Raw genomic sequence first — 22,889 nt, forward strand, 5'->3', positions numbered from 1 at the left:
TGCTGTAGTTGTATAGAGACTTTGGAACGCATTTTTGACCAGCTCATCATTCTTCCTCTTCTTCTTTAGCCTTTGTTCCATTCACAAGCGGGATCGGCTCGATTTATGATTAACGCATCAGTGACATGTTACTAAACTAGTTTTATCAAGAATTGTGGAACAAAGGATATAATACACGCTACGTTTTTCTTCATGGAGCAATACCATGTGAAACATTGCCCTCTCGACTTTAGATTCCTGGATCTAGACAAGAAGTTTGACTTTATACCACACAAGCTCATTTGGTATGCACTGCAACGAAATCTAGTGGCGGAGAACCATTAGTTCTGCCAAATTGCACGATCAGAAGAGTAAATTTCGCCCCGTGGCATAATCTAAATCTTAATAAAATATAGCTTTCGACAATTGACTCCAATGAAAATGCTGTTGTTGAATTGTTAGTGACAGTGAACTAATCATACGATAACTGACCTAAGATTGATACTGTCAGTTAATGGTGAACCGGGGTCATGACCGGAGTCTTTTTGATGAAGATAAAGCTCTTGCTGAGTTTGGCAACTCGGAGAGTTGCATAGGTCCTTCAGTTCCTCCTACTTCGACTGTCATGATTGTTTTTTTCAGTTCCTCCTACTTCGACTGTCATGATGGTTTTTTCGACCGTCATAATGGTTCCCTCCCCGGTAATGCGTTTTATTGCGCTTTTTGTTGCCATTATTATAGCATTCAATTTTCATTTCCGAGTTATCACAATCTCGGCAGATGCCGGATTTTACCTAATACTAGCACTAAGTGCCAAGCATTTAGGCTCGGACGATCCTACCTACTTAAAAACTAAAGGGGCACTGGTGGTGGTGGCCGGTGGTAGGTCAGTGGGAGAATCCGTCGAGTACTCCCCGCAACATCGAGCACGTATGCAGAATGGTGTACTTCTGCATGGTTTGAACCAGACTGTGCGAAAGTCCCAGGACATCAAGGGAAGCCGTCAGGGATTTAGGTACAATACCTGTAGCTGATAATATTATGGGAACTACAACCACCCGCTCGAGACGCCAAATTTCTTTGATTTCACGAGCCAATGGCTCATAGTTCACCTTCTTTTCCACGTATTTCCGTTCAATGTTGCTATTATGGGGGATAGCAACATCAATAATATACGCGGAGCGACCCGTCTTGTCAACTAGCAGTACGTCAGGCTTGTTGTGTGCGGTATGGCGATCAGTCAGAACTTGCCGGTCCCAATACATGCTGTAAGCAGAACTATCAAGTACTGCTTGCGGCTCATATCGGTAAACCGGACATGTTCCCGTGATCAGCCCATGCTTATATGCAAGGTTTTGATGGATAACCTTACATACAGCATTATGCCTGGTGATGTATTGCACCGGTGCCATAACAGTACAGCCAGAAATGAGATGGTCCAACGTCTCTAACGCCGAACCACACATTCTGCACTGGTCGTTCTCCACCCGTTCTTTCATGATGAGCTTTTTATAAGCTCGGGTGGCGACCACGCCATCCTGAATGGCACACATGAACCCCTCCGTCTCAGCAAAGAGCTCCCCAGCACACAGCCACCTGTTCGACAGATGCAAATCGACAAATGGCTGCCAAAGACAATTCACGTGTTTACCGTGCATTGCCTTCGACTTCCATTCCTCGATCCGCTCCTGGTCCGACTTCACCCCACTCAGAGGATTGAAAGATCGATCCTTCAAGTTAAGTGGAGTCAGTCCACAGTCTGCCTTGCAGACAGCCGCATGCAAGGGGCTCGCTTGCTCTTTACTGTAAAAATAAGCGCGCAGCGAGTCGACTTGGCGATGATGTTGTGCCGCCACGTGAACCACGCCCCTACCTCCGATGTCACGAGGCAGGTTCATCCGCTCCACGGCAGACTTTGGGTGATGCATTCGGAATTTGGACATAGTTGTCCGTATCCGCCGCTGGACGTTTTCCAGGTCGGTCTTCGTCCACGGTAATATTCCGAATGCATAAGCCAGTGAAGGGATAGCGAATACATTCAACGCGCTTATTTTATTCTCCCCGAGAGATGCGATTTCAGCACCAGCTTTACACGTCGCAGGAATTCGGACAGCAGAGCTTCTTTCAGATCACCAACTCGAGCATGGGTTCCTTGCAGAATTCCTAGGTACTTGTAGAAGTCTGTCTCGGTCATAGCTTCGATGTGGAGGTCACCAATGCTATGTCCGGCATGCGGCTCGTGATGACCTTTGCGAATGGCTTGGACTCGACATTTGTCTAATCCAAACTCCATCCGAATATCACGGCTGAACATGTCTATTATTCGCAACAGACTTCTAAGATGGTTGTCAGTACCAGCATACAGCTTGATGTCATCTAGGTACATCAAGTGTGTCAGTTCGCACTTAGCACGTAGGCCATATTTTATTGCAAAACCATGCCCTCTAGCATCATTCAGTAGCCATGAAAGGGGGTTCAGTGCCATACAAAACCAAAGAGGACTCAATGAATCCCCCTGGAAGATGCGCCTCCGAATACGGATGGGCTCTGAGGTATTAGCACCCTCAGATGTACGGACTGACAAGGTGGTATGCCACCCTTCCATGACTGTCGCCAAAAACTTTATTAGTTTCGGATCAATGCGATACAGATGTAGGATGTCGATTAGCCAGGTATGCGGAACGCTATCAAAAGCCTTGGCATAATCGATATAGCAACTGAAGAGGTTTCTTTGGCCTCTAGTTGCTTGTCCTACAACTACCGAGTCGATAATGAGTTGCTCTTTGCAACCCCTTGACCCAACTCGGCAGCCTTTCTGCTCCTCGGACAGAATGTTGTTGGTCTCGAGGTGCGAATTGATCCTTCCACTAATAATGGACGTGATGAATTTGTAGAGGGTTGGTAAGCAAGTGATCGGTCTTGTGTCTGCGGGGTCCTGCACCATGTCCTTCTTAGGGATAAGGTAGGTAATTCCCGCAGTGAGGAAAGGTGGAAATTCCTCCGGCTGACTCATGACCTCATTTATACTGCGTGCCAACCGACTGTGTACGCTGGTAAATTTCTTATACCAGAAATTCTGCACCCGATCCAGACCTGGGCCCCTCCAGTTCTTCGAGATGTTTATGGCTCGTCGAACTTCCTCTTCGGTAACATCCGCGAAATTCATGCCAGGTGTATTGGCATGGCGGGTGCCTTCGGCGGTGATCCACTCAGCATGCTCAGCATGCTGGGCAGGTAACCCCCAAAGTCCACCCCAATACTCTTTCGCTTCCGTCACCGAGAACTGTATTGTCTGGGCGCTCTGTTGGGATTCGTTGAGAGATCTGAAAAACCTCCGCTGGTTCCTCGCGTATGTTGCATTCTGGACACGTCTGGAATAACTTTCGCCATACCATCGTAACCGACTGCATATGACAGAAAGTTTCTGTTTTAGTGTGTCCAGAATTTCAACTACGGGTGTCTCACAGGGGATGGCATAGTTCCGGTAAACCCTCTCCACTTTATTTCTCACCCGTCGGCTGGCATTGCCAGTGCTGATCTGAATCAGTCTAGCAATGTCCTGCCTTAGTGAGTCCCGCCGATGTTCCAGACGAATTTTCCATGGTGGATCTCTTTTGTCACTCAAACCAATAACGCGAAAGCGAATCTTCTGACCGTGCAATCTGATAGCCGCAACTGCACCACAATACACAAGTGATTGTAGTTGCAGCAGCGACATATCAGCACACAGTCGAGACGCAATCTCATCATTGATTTGAGATAGAATTCCCGGAGTTGCTAGAGATGCATAGAGCCTGGGAATACCTGGTCTATGCAAAGGATCCATATCCGAGAATTCTATACACGCTCTTTGGAATTCGTCCCGAACTTTAGCGGAAACCTCAGCTGGACGGTGGAGAAGACTGCTTCGGCGAGTACTGAACCTGTTGCCTGCAGTGCGGCGTGGTGTTGTTGATGCCGCCGCCTCTGCCCCCATCGACTCTCGGTCACCAGTTTCCCCGATGACTTCAAGTCGAACACGTTCCCTGATGGTGGCCGGGATTGTGTCACTGCGAGTGATGAAGCGGTACTGGTCTGCGACTCGCTGCACAGTCACGTGCGCGAATTGCGGGAAACGCTCGACGAATCTCTGGTGCAACAAGGGGCGGTAAGATGTTGTACCCGCCCCCGCCGTTATTTCGTAGTAGGAGCGGATGATGAAGAGGTTCATTTCTTCAGTCCATTTCATCCGCTTCCTACGCGAACCTGCTGAAGTGGTCGCCACAGGTTGTGGCGAAACAGCTGCAGCAGGCGGAGCTGTGCTCCTGGTCGTCGTGGCGCCTAGACGTCGAACCGCCCCACGACTAGCGGTTTCGACGCCGTGCTGTCCATTACGAGAGCCCGACCCAGTCACCAAGTCAGACGACTCCCGCCGGTTATCCGTACCGGCCCTTAAATTTCTCCTTCTTCTCATTTTTTGGTGGTGCATTTTATCCCTAGCTGCCAGGTGTGTAGATAGCTTCCTTAGTGAGTAATCTGCAAGACTGCAAAGTTCCTGCACTTTCCTCACCTACCCCCTGAGACGCTGCGGTGGCGTACAGCCATTCAGATTGAAGCTATCCATCCCTCCTCCTTTCACAACCGGGCTTGGGACCGGCTTCGGCGGAGTTCATATTATTATTATTTTCTTCCTAACACACTTATTATTAACCGTGATAGCAAAAGGATGGATACAAACATTCATGACCAAGCGGAATCCGAACTCGGGACAACAAAATTGGAAGCTCATAATTTAGGTAGCGGTCTTCCATTTTCCCTGGGGAACCATGTAGGCTTTCTGCGATTTGTATATCAAATGCCTCCCGAATTCGAACAACAAGGAGGCAAGATGATAAGTTCAAACAAAGAGTCTAAATTCTATTTTAGAAAACTACAGGAAGTAGAAAAGGAGAAACTCCTATTAATGCCTTTTTTCCTTAGAGTGGAAGCGACATTTTTTGACAATTGGCCTCTCCATTACGAACAAGGTCTACCGGACATAACTGTTGCTTCTCGGGAGGGCCTGGAGTGCGGTAAAGCGCATTTCTTCGTACCGCAATAATTGCTGTATATATATTATATATACTGTACATTCCAAAAATATTTAGTAATTTTGCTTTCATTATTTGGTTTGTGCCCCTCAACTTTAGTATGATAATGACTTGAAAAAAAATATTCCTTAAAAACCTTTTTGCTTGAGGATGGAGTGGCCTAGAATCTCCCACATACTTGATAGTGAGCCGCCCTAATTTCTAGGAGTACCTGATTCCTATCTTTTAGCGCACAGCCAACCTATTTTTGCCTAAATACACACGTTTTCACCAAAACTGGTACAAGTTTTTCCGACAGGTCACCGGAAATTATTAACGTAACCGAAAGCGGTTACAGAGGTTTAGGCTCCAAATAGACAAACTCAAAAACCAAACCCAATCATGTCGAGCAAAATACCATCGATTCAGACGTTAGATGACCTAACCTTAGTGGTCTGTACACTAGAGGAGGGGCCAGTTGTTCCCTTATATGAGTGAAGTCCACCATCAAATGAATGAGATACTAGGGACACTCAATCTCTAAATTAAAAAGTTTTTGGTTATGGTCAAAACCGATGGGGTTTCATTCGTACCCCGTTGGGCTTTTGGATCTAAAATGCCTCGGCGACGTAGCAATTTTTGGTAAAATATTTGATATAATCCTGCAACCTATTTTGCACACTGATTCCCTAGGGCATTCACAGTCTGTTGTTCGTACTGATATTGCTTTTTTCCTATTTTACTTCATTTTCATTATCATTCCATTTAGTACTGCGCGAGATATAAGCCTACAATAACAGAATAGCACAAAGCCGAACACAAACATCCATGACAAACCGGGACTCTATCTCGGGGCAACAAGTTATAGACTTTGGTATGCAAAATTTGGTGTTCAATTCTATCTGATTATTTTTAAGACAGGATAAACACTCTTAAGGAAGGAAGGACTGATTTGCATATTCCGAATTGTAAGTTGACCTTCTCAATAATTTTCTGGCGCTCTCTCAAATGGTAGAACGCGTAGATATTAATTATACGAAATCTCAGGAATCTTTCCTTCTCCCCCAAGCACCAGCACATGCTTACTTCGTGTGGCAGAATACTTCCTTAGCATAATGTTTACAAAAATTGTCGACTCATTAATATTCCGACTCCGAAACAGGAATAAGTTTTATGACTTAACGACTAGCAAATAAATAAGTAATTACCCACGAACGAACAAAACGGCGCAATCTATTTAAGAGAGGAACGTCTGCCCAGCTCTGGCATAGTCGATAAAGGTCCTTTACTGCTTTTTGTGGGAGGACTCACCCCCGGGGATATGAAAAAAAGGAATATTCATCGTAGCCATTCCACACGGTAATGCTATGCATTAAAGTGTTGCAAAATTAGAATTTTTTTTTGTCGGTTTCTGGTCGTGCTTCTTTTTCCTGCTGCTGGTGAAATGGCAATTTTCCGGCAGTAGTGTATGAACCTCGGTTGTTCGTCTCTCTATCTTCTGTGGCAACGACATGAATTCGTGACTGGAATAAACAATTTACACAATGGCATAAAACAGAGATTTAATTTTCATCAACATTTTCACAGGAAGTTTTTCATGTTTTACATTTTACCGTGTCGACTTTGTAGTCAACGGACCCACGGAAATTTGTAATTTAATGAAAAACATCGAAACAGATAAATTGTCTTTCATATTATATTCAATCAATTATAACCTGGACTTCAATGCTAGTGGCTTACTATTTATAATTGACAAATGGAGGGAGACCTGATGATATAGGCAGTGGTCAAGGAAGCAAAAGTGTACACTATTCGTGGCGAGTTTCAGCTCTTAAATCGTCTAACTTAGGCAGCATCTAATGTTACTCAAAGCTTACTTTATAAAGTGAAAGAAAACGCACTACATTTTTCTATCCGGAAGACACCTAGATATGTCAAGCAAGCTAAACTAAGTGTACCTTTTCTTAAGGCATATTTAGGCCTTCCCTAATTAGGAGCTTTTTTTAAAGTCTATTGTATCTCATAGGTCCAGAAAAGTGCTCCCAGACAAAAGGACTGTCTTCGATACTGATGAAAATATGGTGAAATAGGAAGCTGGTGGCTTGCCCTCGAAACGCGCAGTGTTTGTTCTCCTATGACCTTATTAATTATAGTAGGAAGTAGGATTCAAACTTTTTTGTATCGCGGCCTACTTTTGGTTGATGCTGCATGATTTCGCTTTCATCTTCTCTTTTTACTACCTACCTTATTTTATTTCAAATCATCATCGATCCCCCCTTTTCTCATAGCAATGATATGTTCCATGCTAGTGTGCAATTAGGTGCATTCCGTCTAAGCGGGTCAGCTAAGCTAGTAAAGAAACATTTATGCAGGTAATGTTGTGAAATTGCCATTTTTTTACACATGATTCCTCAACTGGGTCGTTGTTTTAATGAGCCGAGTGTAGCGAGGTTAGTCGGAAGTAAGATAGTTCGGAATAAGCACTGTTGAGTACGATGAGCTCGAGAAATTGTTAGATATAAGAGGGATGAAATTTCAGAGATTCGATATTAGGAAGTTCAAGACAGAAACAGGTTGCAACTGGTTAGTAGAGTAAGGATTTGTGAAGGAAAGTTGCGGAGCTGTTGGAAGAAGTCAAGCCAAGTGGAAAGAGTTTCCTACAGATGAGGTCGAAGATGCAACCCGAATCCACGAATTTCCATTGTCAAATATGGATTCAATACCAATCGATTAGATGAAGGACACATGCAGTTTTTATAGACAACATATGTGGAAGTGAAGTGTACACCCATATTACCCAGTTTAGCTACGAAGTAGCTTCTTTATGTTCTGCATAAAGTTGGGTTATTGAGGTTGGATTTATGAAGGCTATGTTTGACACCCAATCAAGCGTTGTATGGTGCTGCGTTCTCCAATAGGATTGCCATTTACTTGACGCGACAGAGGTTTAGATATGCTTCTGTTTCTGCAGTAAAATTGAGAGGTCCTGTATTCGCTCCCCTGACTCGGTAATAGACTTCTTCTCTTCCAACTGATTCTATTCGCCCCAATAAGGTTTTAATCCAGTAGATTGGTTATTAGCGTATATAAAACCATAAAGGTAACTACATCTGACTTTGCCGCTCCATCAATTATTATTTTAAGTGAAGATTAACCAATCATTGCACTGTTTGGAACCTACATTTCCAGAAGCAAGAACGTGAGTAGTATGTGCATTTACCTATGAAGCTTTATATCTGCAGACGGTGGTACTACGCTTGATGTCATTAATACCAATATTGTACTGAAGAATATTTGCATCAATGATCTATGGTACTTTACGTGGGATCATCACTTGTCTGCAGCTCATTCCTGTGGTATTTTGGCGTCACGCGGGCGCGAACAACAGGTTTCACCGGATATTTTTGCTTTCGAGTCGTCAACATTTCCATCCTGATTTAGACGCCTATCCTGTCAACAGGATGAATAAAAAGTCATATTTTATGGCTTTTTTAAAGGCCAGGCCAGGACATTCACACTGCCAGCGTGTGGCTTATCTGTTTCTGAAAAACGATTATGCATCCAAACGTGGCAACTTAATGGCAGGAATTGAGCACAAACCCCATATAGAAGGGGTCAACAGCTTCCCAGAGCTCAGCAACACGAATCTTGCTATATTTGATACGGATACTGTCATGCGTTCGATACCATTTCTTGAGTAGAAAGTCATGAATGGACCGCCTTAAGCAATAATAATTTTCGTTGAGTCTTAGAAAAAAGCAAGACAAATTGTCAGTAGAAGTGAAAAAATCATCTAAATAGGATACTCCAGTTATAGGTATACGAACTCCTGAATATTTAAGGTACTGCTGTGCAATAGTTCAATATTTGACTGTACTTGCTTACAACAGGAAAGGATTATAAAGACGAATTGGAGTTGAATTTCCTTCAGACAGCTACCGTATTCCTGTGTCCCGGACCAGCGAAAACCTCACTTACTTCGTGTTGAAGATCCTAGGGTGCATCCTCGACATTTACTTAGCGACGACGATGTGTAAGTCGCCTTTCTCCTGATCTTAGTGCGCTTTCCTCAATGGTAAATTCGCAGAGACCGTTAATAGTGAAGAAATTAGCGCGGTTAATAGGTCGTTACTCTGCCAGGAGCAAAACTTAGTTACATTCCTGGATACAGAGAGGCCATTCAGCTATGCGGGCACCAGAACCTCCTTTAAGTTGTAATCAAAAAAGGATTGAAGGGATACCTCATGCCACTCCAGGAATCTACATATGTTAACAACCAAGAAAATCTAATGTAATCTGCCGGTTGACCAGAGCTGCGAGTAGGGAAATTGCTTCCGGTGCTTTGGTTGATTGTGTGGATTCTAGGGATATTGCATAGAAACGGGATAAAGCTGACGATGTGTGCCGATGACTTAGTGCCCCCCTGTGATGCTGGGGCTCTGTAGTCCCACTCGGTAGATGCTTTGAATGCACTCCTGCACCTTCTTCTCCTGTAGCTCAACTTTTGATATGTTGTAGAGTGTAGTGTAATCCAACTAAGGGTGTTCGGTCGTTCACTGTAGTACCATTTTAGACGAAATTACGCCGAGTTTGCTCTGCGCTTTCCAGAGGAGGACAGCGTGAAACACAGACGATGTACTTTTCGGTTACGACACAGTATTTTTTGTATATGAATCAAAGATTGCGTGCGTAGTTGGTGTTGTGGCATTTTTGAGCATAAGTAGTGTCGCCCAGTCGTGTGGTCTTCCTGGATGCGTCAGTGCATTGCAGACCAAGATACTCGCGATATTATAAGGATGTTGCTGGCCAACGCATGATTCGTATGGTAAACGTAATATAGTAACTTTGATCGACATCCAAGGGCCACATTAGGGCTTGCATTCAATGAAGATATTTCCAGAGGGGCAGCACACAGGCCGGTCGGTTACGTGTTGAACCCCAACCCTAACTCTAAGTTCCCCACAAATGCCAAGGATCATAGATAAAGCGAACGGATTGTCAACAAATGAATTATTAAGGATAAGTACAACGTGTAACAAGCCATACAAAATATGGTGACAGCTATTAGAAAGCTCTCTAACAGATTGCAAGAGGAATATTTATATTGCAAGCACAAGCCGAAACCTGCTGCCCCAACAATGTCAGAGGTGACCCAAGTGACACCTAATCGTAGTGTCATTAACCTGACACGAAAAAAGAGAGTGCGGGAAAAAATGTGCATTCTCTAGGAAATCAGCATACATGCTAGCAGCTCCGAAAAAAAAACGAGCTAAAAATACGAAAGAGAGAAATCAAGTTCCCCAAATGCGAGCATCGGCAATCAAATCGGTAAAATCTAAACGAAATAATAATTGTGAATGGATCAGGTCGCTAACAGAAAGATGGAAAGGAAAGCCAACTAACAAATTCGCCCAGAGGCAATTGTGATCTTTAGCGAGGGCAATTCATCTTATGCGGAGATATTGAAAAAGTCCAAGCTGACCCTGATCTAAAAGACTAGGCGGCAATGTCCGTAAGATTCGAAGGACCCATGTTTCAGTTGAAAAAATCAAGCTTGGGCAAACTGACTCCTTCCGCAACCAATTTAAGAACTCAGTTGTAGGATAATGTCACAATATGGATCTAAGAACATGAGGTCTATAAGCAGTGCAGTCTCAATGAAGTGACATCCGAAGAAGAAATTTTCACTGTCTTGTTTACCTTCTGAGAGAACAGTTTTCCTTTAAAAGGTGCCTCAAGTGCCTGATGCTTGGATATTTTGCCATGGCATGCACCAGTCGTATCTATCGCTCTGATTGATGCAGAAGGTATGGCGAGAAGGGCCATATTTCCGAGAAATACAATAAGGACCTCAAATGCTCATTTTTGATGACTAGAGGAGACGAGTAATTCTGACTATTGACGAAAGTAGTAAATGACTGAAATTCAGGGAGGCTTTGACTAGCGTGAAAAAATGAGGAAAAAATGAGTATTATTCAAATAAACTTCAATCATTGCAGGGTCACTCAGAATTTACTTAAGTGGACCATCCGCTTCTCTGAGATGTAGGTTGCCATTGTAAATGAACCATACGAGTACCTTCACGGGGGCATATGGGTTACAAATTCGACTGGTGGAGCAGCGAGATGGGCATACCGTAGGCAAGCTATACAATTCACTAAAAATAAGTTGGTCAGTGGCATGTACATGTACAGCTGCTACGCCCCAACTAGTCTCACATTATCTGAGTTTGAAGACATGTTGTTCACGACGCAAGTTGATGAAGTTCGAAAGAAATTGCCGGTGACTTCAATGCCAGGACTCTTGAGTGCCAGCATATATCACGTGGTGGTGACCTCGGACATGAGAAATTTATTCAATTCGGCCAGTTGAAAGCTAATATGAGAATCTCCTGCTGATCTCGCAGCTGAAAACAGCTATTTACAAGAACGGAGGTTCTGGAATGACACGGACGGACGGACGGACGGACGGACAGAGTATGTTATTTCCTTGGGCTTCCTGTAGGGCTCTGTACTGGGCCCACTGCTATGGAATGTTCTTAATATTTCCATTCAGGAGCCTATAACAGTGGTTATAATCGCAAAGCATCTCGAAGATGCCGATTTATACCCATGCGAAGAAATCAGAGCCGTGAAAAGTTGGCTAGAGGGTTCTGGTCTGACCCTTTCAGAGAAAAAAACGGAAGATATTCTCATTACCAAACGCCGTAAAGGAAAGTATTAGGAATCATATCATCACTTTGAAGTCTGCCACCAAATGTTTGGGAGTGATGATAGATGCCAAGCTCAGTTACAGGCAATAAGGGTAGTATGCTTGCCACAAAGTGTTCACTGCAAGTATGACCCTGGCAAGGTCGATGCCGAATGTGAAAGGCCACGGAATGTTCCCAGGTTGCTTATAGATAGGGTGGTGAGGTCGATCTTGTCCTGTGAAGCTTTGCTTTGGGGAAAGTCATTGCGGGTCACACTAACGCTAACAATCTGAGTGTAGACTAGAGAAGAGTTCTAAGGGTGTGCTCTGCTATTAGGACTGTCACAGGCGATAATGCGTTCGTCATCTTGGGAATGATGCCGATTTAAATTCTGGGGATGAGGTGATGAACAGATTTAACGTCAGGTCCACCTCTTTTTTATCATGCACGAATGACGCAGAAAGGAAGAAATCTGTAAATAGATTTGAAGAGCGCTTGCAAAAGGTCAGTGTCTATGCTCCGGCGTACCTAAAAATTGTAGTTTGCAAAAAACGGACTATTTTAGTTAAATTCATCATCAAAGTGAAACGCCAAAATATTTTTTATTTATCAGAGCATAATAAAATTTCAAAAACAGTGCAGATCGTATCGGAAGTTTGCCACTGAGGTCTAACTGATCGACCAGAATGAAAAGAAAGTAAAGGGTCAGAAAATAGATCATAAGCAAATCGCGTCATATTTCAATAATGTCAGTATACGGGGGAACTGACTTCGGGCAAACTGCAAATTATTATAATAGTCGTAGTAGGACAAGTAGGGCAAGGATTCAAAGCATTCAAAAGATGGGAAAACCTCTAAAGGCCCAGTCGACTTCAAGGCACTAAAGGATGCAAAAGACTAGAAACACAATGATAGACATGGCTCAGATACGAACTCTTTTCTCGAAGAAGCTGTATGTGGCACTGTCCGAGATAGTTGGTTGGATTTTGAGTGACCAATGTAAAAAGAGTGTTGCGATTTGATCGACTGAAGGTATTAAAGGAATTAAAGCTCGTGACTTTGATTCCGAGGTTAGAAAAACCGACGACTGGAAAAAAAAATCGTGAAGACGCGTACGGAGGGCAAAAGCAGATAGCTTCCTACAAAGGAAATGCATGTTGGGGGACTGCGAATTGAGTAGCTGAATCGATATATTCAATAATACTGGACGAATTCTGGCCGTCTCCGCTTCAAAATATCTAAATAGGGATAAAGACGTTTTTATGTCGCCGCCGTGTATTATAAACAGAAATGACGAGACGGTATGGTTCGGCTAATTATAATCTAACACAGTTTTTCACGGAGTATGGAGGATATTACCAGCACCTGTACAGTTTTAAACTGGACATCTCAGCCGATTGTCCAAAATGCGATGGAGTCCTAGACGACCTAGAGCAAATATTCTTCTCCTAAAAAAACCCTCCTGTCTCGCACTACTTGAAAGCCATTGATTTCACATAGCAAAGGCTCACCACCTGCGGCAGGATCTGACTCTTTTACAATAAAATCTGATCACATCTGAGTTAGACACACGATAACAGCAATTTGCAAAGGGCCCTGGCCAGACGGCTTCATACCGCTAAAATCGACAGACAGTAGAATTCAAAGTTGCAGAGAGGAGGAAGAGACCCTCAGGCACGTCTCTTATGATTGCTTAATCTAGCCTAGAGCCTGGCTGTGGGTGCTTAGTCAACCATTCTTTAGGGATCTGAAAATATTTTTCGTTGTTGAGTGGAGAACCTGCTATGATCGTAATCGCTAGGGACTGACACTGAAAATCTGAGCCCCCCTGTCCTGCGTAGTGACGTCCTAAGAAATTTGTAGCATCAAAACGGCGGACCATAGCGCTTGGACTTCTCAACCCGGACATTTCGATCTACCAACCTATGCATATCGTCATACTCATATGTAGTTATGGGAGCGAATTCATTGAGTCTGGTTATAATTTCACTGCTTTCCCAATTCAGTTCAAATGGAAGATATAGCCTTTGTTAATAGCATAGTCAACGTATTCATTAGAAGTGAATCTGAAAGAGAAAATCCATGACCATACGAAATATAAATTTCACCATAATTTCCTTTGAAATTCAGCTTCTAAATATGAAAAGCAATTTCAAGCCTTTGACTGGATTCACCAAAATTTCAAAGCAATTTCGCCATTGGGCAAACATTTCACAATTTTGGTATTCTAGAAATGATTTCATAATAGCAAACATTTATAAACAAAAATTAGCAGCACGAATGTCAATTCCCTGCATTCAGTGGCCTCTACCCAGCAGCCTAATGCAAATAACTGACACCTAATTAGTTGCATTCATCCGAATTTGCATGTCATTGCATCTCATTGATGCATTTTTATCTGGCGGAACTAATTTGCATTTATCAACTGCACAGGACTTTCAATGTGGACCCCGGCATGACATCAAATGCAATTGTATTTTTCTTGATTACAACTTCAATTTGAAATGCATAAAACGCATAGAGGTGCACTCGCGCCAAACACATGACAAGCGCTTTCATACGTAATTAACACGACCAATTGGTTTTCCATCAAATAATTGTTTCTGCAACAAACTCTATCACTCGTCGCAATCGAAATTCAAAATGCAAAATAGAAATGCATTCAAATTTCATATGCATTGATGCCTGTAATCAGATTTGCAGTCATTGTTCAACGATTTATTTTGTAAAACAACAAGCAATCGAGAGCAGCAACAATGGATGGGCGAACAAGCGAGTGTGATGACGTAAATATCAATGTTAATTTCATTGGTCCCTAATTACGCCAAATCTAGATTTAATGGGAAAGTCCACACGGTTGGCTTTGTTCTACCAGAAGTCCTTGGAGTTCGAAATAAACGGGGTCCGTAATCATAAAGGCTTTGATCCAGGGTCTAATGTCTTTCTTCATGTAGGGACTCTTTAACGCCAGATCTTACCTTAATCCTTGCAATTTTTCCAGTAATTTTAATGATCAACATTACTTTTTCCTGTAATTGCAGATACAACTACAATTACGACACCGTCAACATATCGTTCGCCCACTCGACGAGGCGCGTCACTACGCCGTACCCATAGCGCTCGCTCTAACAACACAACGACAGTATTGCTTAACTTTAATGATACGATGGCTTTAAGGATTAAGAATATTCGTCCTGATTCGCGTGATATATTCTGCGAGAGTGGTGTTTCCAACTCGTCGTCACCATCCCCAAAAGCTTCTTCCTCGACACTGCGACCCCATGGAAATCCTCCGGATCCGCCACTATCGCCATTACGAAAACACCAAGAAGACTCTCCACTTTCCTCGCCCGCAAGCTTAGCTTCGTCGGCAGTGGCACAAGGAGCAGCATCCTCAACGTCATCTTCACCAGATTCCAAAGAAAACTCAAAGGAAGCTGTTTCGCCAGCAGCTAGGAGAAAATCAACAAGTACTGATGACAAGAATCCTACGAGTAAGGAATTACTGCGACATAAGGATAAGGAAGACTTTCAACTGAAGGACGCAACTAGAGTCCTTGTTGTAGATTCTTCTGGCGAAACGCAACCTGCCAGGCCACCACGTCAAGTTAACAAGAAGATACCGTGGCAACAAGAGAATGGAACCAGCGTAACCGTAAGAAATGAACATCGGGATAATCCTTTGAAGGATAATGCCGGCAATATCAGCAATGAAGGCGCTTGTGGTTCAAATAAAGAAAATAATGCGAATGGAAATATAAACGTCCGCAACGAAGGCAACGAGAAAAAAACTGCTGTTACTCACCATGCCGCTTTGATTCCCACGGAGCCTGTCCAGAAAGGAGTCCATCCGGGAAAAATGTCTGAGAAGGAAAAAATGCTTCAAGCCCGAAACGAGATTCTTAATGGGTCGCGATTGTTTGGAAGTGTATCGGATAAAGGTGTTCAGAAAACGGTTGTAAGGGTGGCACCTTTCAACAAAGATGGATCCGAAGTACACAGACTTAAAATTCGCCACGAGGATGAAAACACTTCCCCCATCTTAGTTTCGCAGAAAAAGACATCCATTCTGATAAATGGAGACAACTGTTACTCCACGGTAAATGTGAGTAGTGACACTCCCTTGTATCAATCATCTGTTGTTGTTAATAATGGAGTAAGTACAATTTCCACCGAACCGTTGAGAATATCCTCGAATACTGTGACTATCAACGTCAGTAATCCATCCACGCCTGAAGAGGAAATCATTTGCAAGAACAACAAAATCAACAGCATATTAACGTTGAACAGCAATTTATTGAATGTGGGGTCCTCAGGGTCGACAGTGAGTCACTCAAGTTCGTCGTCTACCATTGGTAGTGATGGAGACTCATCGTCCTATTCAGGTAGCTTGAAGCGCGGCAGCACATTCGTCACCTTGGACTTTGGCTCGCCTACCGAACCTACAAAAACTACCGCAGCTGATAAGGAAGGATTCACCCACGAGCAGGAACTGGTACAAATATTGAGGAATCCAGTTGAGGCTGTAAAAAGAAACCTGGTGCCGCATGTTTGTGGCAAATTAGACAATACTGTATACAAAAGTTCTCTCCCAATAACGCCTGCTCCAACTCCAGCTAAAAGTGACTCCAATAAACCACAAAATAACTATTCCTTTATTGGAAAGCTTCTGGAGGACCCAACCCTTCATCAGCTTGCCGAAGGACTTGAAAGTGAAGTAGTAGTAAAATTAATCGAGAACTCCTTGAAGAGGTTGAAGGATAGTCGTCAAAGTGTAGATACAAGTGGTACCAAAGACAATGAAGATATGAATAAGCTTATCGATTTGGCTTTACAAAAAGTGAGGGAGGAACGCATGAAACTTGAAGTTAAAAAACGGAACGAGACTTCGAACGAATCAACCCAGAACCCCTCACAAGATCAACATGAAAATTGCAGTATTAGTTCTGGAAACAGCTATGGTTCGGCCAATTATGATCTGTTCGACTTTGAAAACAACGAATCCGACTGCTACCAGAGCTGTTCCAGCGAAATGACAACAGAGGAAGACGCTCAGTCTACACGAAGCAAATTCTATCAGATGCTCGTGGATGCCACACTCTCTGAGATCGAGATTTCAACCAGTAATGAAGATGATCATCATTACGAATCAATACGCATGAACTGTGATCCTATTTATGAAGAAATTAGTGATGTACCCCCTCCACTCCCGCTGTCTCCTCCTCCTGTCGGCGATGTGGAACTGGACAAGAGAACAACGCGCTCGATGTTCGAAGGTGCATCTAAGTACGACATATTGTCCTATCTTGTCGATGCTAAGGAGCGAGGAATCGTAAGGGAGGAACCCTATGAGTACAACTTTAGCAACACTAGCGAAATAATAGTGGAAGAAGAAATTGACACTTTAACCGATCTAAACAAAAACAAAATCGTTGATGTCAGCAGTAGAATAAGCCACCTATCCGTAACTAGTGACTCTAGCGAGGACATATCCCTAACTAGTTCCATTAACGAAAAACTGACCCAACGGCGCCCCACCTCTGAAGTGGAGCGAAACGACTCCGGTGTAGGGTCAGAAACGAGTAAATCATCCCGAAGCAAATACCAAAATCCAACTTCATTGTCGGTTCTGAACAAGAACAGTCCAATTCACCTGTGTGAGGATTGTGATGGTCCTGTGGAAACCCAAGTCACCGATTCTGGAGTCATGTTCGCCCCGTTGGTATGCCGAAAATGCAGTAAAAAACGCGCAGAAAGAAAGGAAATTATCATTGAAATCGCAGAAACGGAGGAGAAATATGGTCGCGATCTGCAGATAATTTTGGAGGAATTCTGCAAACCAATGTTAGTTGCCGGTCTTCTAACTCAAGAGCAACTCTCTGCAATCTTCTTGAATACAGAAGAATTGCTCGAGAACAATCAGGCTCTTGCCGAAAAGATACGTGATGCCCTTGATATTGCCATGGAACAGGGTGATGATGATCTACTTACGGTGAATATTGGGAAAGTGTTCCTGGAAGCTACACCAATGCTGCATGCTTTCGAGAGCTACTGCGTACGACAGGCTGCAGCCAGTCTGCTTTTAGCTAATTTGGAGAAGGACAAGGAATTGTTGAGGATATTTTTACGTGTTTCCCAGATGGAGAATGCCGTGCTGAGGAGAATGAACTTGAACTCGTTCTTGATGGTAAGTCGATTTTTTCCTTCAACTTTCCTTAAATAATCGGTTTTGTAACCTACAAAATTCTTGATAATTGTGGAATGAATGGTACCTTTCTGATATATACGCGGGTTCAAGGGAAAGTCGGTTCGATCCTAATTCAGTTCAAACTTGCCAACAGAACATTTTCACTCCAAAAAGCGCAGTCATATGCATTGAAAAGACAGAATCATATTAGACGATTGTCAAACAACCATTCAGAGTGGCCAGAGACGGCCAAGAGAGAAGAGCTATCCCAAAAACCTAAAAAATTGCCAAATTTTCCTGTGAAGGTTCCCCCAAAGATATTGAAGCTCAATCGCAGTGTTCCGTCGACACATGCTTGCATGCTTCTATGCTAGTCATGCTAGTCATGGAAATAAAGGGGTCCTTTGAAAACTTCGATCCCTCACGCGTTATTATGCAAAACTTCACGTGCCCTGTACCAATGCGTGAGTCCATAAGGGAACCTGAAGATTCAAAAACATGTAAATTTGCTCGACTCTATCGAAAAATCAAGACGCGGGCTTAACCTGGGACAAAAAATAAAAAAAACAATAACGGATCGACTGGAACTAGGAGCCATAAAATTCCGGGCCCAGATGCCGCGATGGAGAGGGAAAATCCATGAAGGGTCGAATCCCTTATCAATGCTTCTCCTGCCGCCGATGTGCCATGGGCCATAGCCTTTAAGGTTCCCGCCCTGCCTTGGTGTCCTTAGGCCATTTGGTTGAAGGATGCTCCGTTGCAGAGCATTAGATAATCAAAATCAAGCAAAAAGGAATCGCGAGAATTTAGTCTTCCTTGTTTGGAATCCGAAAACAAAGTGAGGATGACTCGTTGAGGACGGAATGGCCCAGTATTTAGTTTCGTCCATCAAAGGTTCATCTCACCCGTGACTTCATCCCGGCGGCGAAGAATATTGAATTTTACAATTAAATGAACGAAAAGAGTGCCATTTCACACGCAGGTAGCAAAAGACAGTCCTCAGAAGCTAGGTCGGCAGTACCTTTCGACACATAGTCCTTAAGGCCCATGGATCCAGAGACCTCCGGAAGGCAATCACCTACGAGAAACTAAGTCCTAAAGACAAAAATAAGAAACGATCAGCTCTTGAAGTATACCACTGATGATAGGATAGGAAACTCAACTCTAAAAAGTAGGAAGGGAAATTGAGGCACAAGAACACTTGCTTCCTTCTAAAAAGTCATGAAACCTAAACTTGAAAGACTCAGATGCACGTGAAGCCTAGTCGGGAGCAATGTTAAGAAACTTCTGTATCTCTGTCCGACACATAAAAACGAAGTTTTGAGCTGGAGTAGGCAATCTTTCACTGGTTTATTTGTTGGAATCAAAAGCATTTTGAGCCATAAACCTAAAAAATGTTGGGTTTCATGTTGACATAATTGTAATGACATAATAGGCCTGGACGATGGTCAAACGAGCGCCCAGCTAGCTCAGTCAATAGAGTATGAGACTCATAATCTCAGGGTCGTAGGTTCGAACCCCACGTTGTGGCTTTTTAACTTTCGCAACTTACAGTTGTCATTACAGTTTCCTCTCTTCAACATTCCCTTTATTGCCAATTGCTTTTACAAATGATTCGACCCCAATAACTTTTTAAATCAAATCCCAATGAGATATCGCGGCCTTGAGCAATAACAGTTCAATTGAGCCCGGGTCTTTAGCATCGACTGGAAGTCATGAAAATAGTGTTATTATTGGAAAATTAATCCCTGTATGAAAAAAAAAGAGCCTTTGATGCTCTGGGTCACAGTTCGAACAAAAGCCATTGACGCAATATGAATAAATTGGAACAAATTGGTAACGCTGATTAGCTGAAGTCGTATTATAATAGGGACGCAGCCCTTAGCGTGTCCTTATTGAGATTGTGGGGCCTGATAATTAAATTCAAGCGTTAAGTTCCTCTTTCTCTCCAAGAACTTTGGATTATGTCGGATTATGGTCCATTAATTAATTCCGCGTCCTCGAGTATTTAGTCTAAGCCAAAGCAATGCGAATATTTACTACATCAGCATTTTTCGTAAAGAAATGTGTCAGATGCCTCGGCTCGACCCATTCCCCACCTCGACGGGATCTACTAACAAAATTGTTTGGTATGCTATGCAATGTTCTTTACTGCTCCCATCCAGAAAGGAGGCCTGTAAAGCAGAATTAATTTCACCATACCTGCAGTTAAGGGATTTACAAGACTTTGGCCTCCTGAAGTTAGAAAGCATCCTTGCTGGCTTTCATCGTCCATAGTCCAAGTGCCACTGGAAGCTCAGTTTAGACTCATTCATTACTCATGACTAATGATGACTATCAACCTGGATGTCAAAAAATATTGTTTTTCCTGCCACTGATAATAATAACCGCCTCCGTCTTTTCCTCCGTCAGATCTAGTTTCACCGTTCGTAGCTATGATTTGGTGATACACATTGTCAAAATAGCTCCTAAGATACGTCTACGCAAGAAGGAAGAGGGAGGAACGCTATGTGCTTTTAACATATTGTCGGGAAGGAAGCATCGGAAACCATAATGACATCTATGGATGGTTTCAGTTGCGCATTATTCTACGTCCTTCGGCTTCCTCGCAACTACAACCCCCTGTGAAATTAATGAATGTCGCTTCTCCGACATGTGAAGTCCAAGAGCTCTATCGTAATAGGGTACCCTATCAGGATTCCCAATATGCACCGTGATGGAAATTTGCTCTCTCAATGTACTTTTTCAACCACATGAGAAAACCTTCCTGGAAGGCAACTCTGGGAGAGTAGAGCTAAGTAACCAGGACAGTCACAGAACCGGTAGTTTAGATAAGTGCCTCTATTCCAAGTTGACATTTAGAGCCACCACTTCGTAGCGCTTTCCAAGCCAGACTCTGGCTATTCCTGTTACATCGACTATTGAATGGTCTTTTCGATGCTCTGATAGACCTAAACAGGAACGGTTTTCGGGTCTCGAGTATTTTCCCCAAAGACTCTACAAGATAAATGTGAAAAGGGCTTAATGTCTTTTGGTGATTTTCAAAATTTCTGTAGCAAGATCCACTTTTGTTTTTTCAAAATTTGAAACCGGACCTAGGAATAGCAGCTACCTTAGAAGCTCCCGTAGTTCTTCCTCAATAACGTCTACGGTCGGAAGACGTCTTGTTAAACCATTATCGGAAGTTCACTCTCCTCCCACTGCGAAAAAAGAGTCAGTTAAGGTGATTATTGCCTACGTATCTTGTCCATTACAGCTATGTAGGCTGTGTTGTCCCCGTGCGTCCATATTAGCTTCAAGGGACAAGCGTCTATCACATTCTCGCTTCAAACTTGTTATATCTTAAAGTAATTTCGGACATCTTGGTATACTTCCTCTATTTTCCGATGTTCCTCTTGCTCTCCGGCAAGCCTTTGTACTCGGAGATAAGACAATCGCAACGTTTTGCTTCATGCTAGTTCCACCAGCTGTTTGGTGTTATATGTCCTAGTTAGATGCTGAGGAAGCTGTCCCACCGTTTCCAAGGTCGTCGCTGTAGGTATAGGGTTCGCTTACTTACCAGTTCGTCCCTCTTACTAATGAGATACTATGGTATGTCAGTTTGACGATCGAACTTAACGTCCTATTTCTGAAACTGGACATGAATCCAATTTCATAAATTTTATTAGTACGATGTCACACCATGAGAAGGTTTCGAGTAGGGTTTCGCCCTGTACTTGGTCATTCGAATTCCACGCTCCAAGATCCAGACGTTCAAATCGCTACTAATTATTTTACGACCGAGAGCTGTAGCTCACCATATGGTACCATTGCAAACCGCCTACTCTAGCTGGGAACTGTAGTCTAATCACTATTGTCTTCTTTTGCCCAAAAATTCTTGAGAGCACGTCAACGACTGGTTGATCGCGGACTTCCGTCATTTCATAACTTAAGATGTTTTGTGAAAAATGGGTCTACCGCTCTAAACCTTTTGTACTTTACAACTTCGCTGCTAAATGCCTTAATTCACAGCAGGAAATGTATGCTATTTACACACATTTTTATGCAGCCTTTAAAGTTGTCAATCACTGTGTTTTCCTCTTCAAACTCTCTCTGCAATCAACTTCCCCTCCTCAATCATCTTATGGCTTTCTTTCCACCGATCGAACCATTCCTACAGAGTTTTCTTTCGTGGTTACTCATCCTGCTCCTTTTTTGCTTCCTGTGTGTTGCCTAGGGTTCTATACTAGGTCCCATATTATTTCCACTTTTAGTTAATTACTTTTTCTCTATTTTCATCTGTCCGTTTTTGCTTTACGCTGCTGATCTTAAATTATTTGTCTCCGCTTCGTCTCCAGTCACAAATCCAGTCAGGATACTCTGGGATGTTAGAGCTCGCTGTATAAGCTGACACTAAATCTGAGCAAATATCACTCGTTTAAACGTTTAAACCGTCCACAATATGCTTTTCCTGCTACTTGCTAGAAAACCAACATCGCTACTCAGCTCCTTTTCAGACTTGGGTGTAGGCTTGGTTTACTAATTTCATATGAATTCGTTCGGTTCGTTGTCCTTACCACTCACGTTTCCAAAATGTCTGGTTTTATCGTACACTCCTTCGACTTTACCGCAATCTAACTCTCCTTAAAACTTTTCAACTGCCTTATCAGAAGCATCCGTGAATTTTGTTTGTAATTCGGTCTCCCTTCTGCATCTGTGGCTATCGAGCTCCTGATACTATGCAGTGTAAATTCACGCGATCCATCCTTTTTAAAAAAGAACTTTCCTCGTATGGATTATCCTTCCCGGCTTGACTTCGTAATCTTCCTTTCTTGCAACAGCGCCGAGTCTTCGTTGATCCACATATCCTCTTTAAAGTCCATTATTGCCTGATGGGCTGCCCTGTTTCCTCAGATATTATATTCTGCGTGACCTCATTTTTTGGAGTCGTTATTGGCGAAAATCGGCAGCTACTTTCACTTTTCGATCCCAGGACTATGCCGAT

The 22,889-nt window shown here is 43.0% G+C and overlaps 1 protein-coding gene across 1 annotated transcript in view; it reads left to right on the top strand.

Moving 5' to 3' along the window:
- The window catches only part of LOC119649346, a 136,173-nt gene that overhangs the window by 100,857 nt on the left and 12,427 nt on the right, over window positions 1–22,889 (top strand). The window contains exon 4 of the mRNA XM_038051454.1: window positions 14,760–17,905. Coding sequence (XP_037907382.1) covers window positions 14,760–17,905 — 3,146 coding nt within the window. The remainder of the gene's footprint in view (window positions 1–14,759; window positions 17,906–22,889) is intronic.

This window comes from Hermetia illucens, chromosome 2 (genome assembly GCF_905115235.1).
Source record: "Hermetia illucens chromosome 2, iHerIll2.2.curated.20191125, whole genome shotgun sequence".
In the NCBI taxonomy this organism is placed as follows: Eukaryota; Metazoa; Arthropoda; class Insecta; order Diptera; family Stratiomyidae; genus Hermetia; species Hermetia illucens.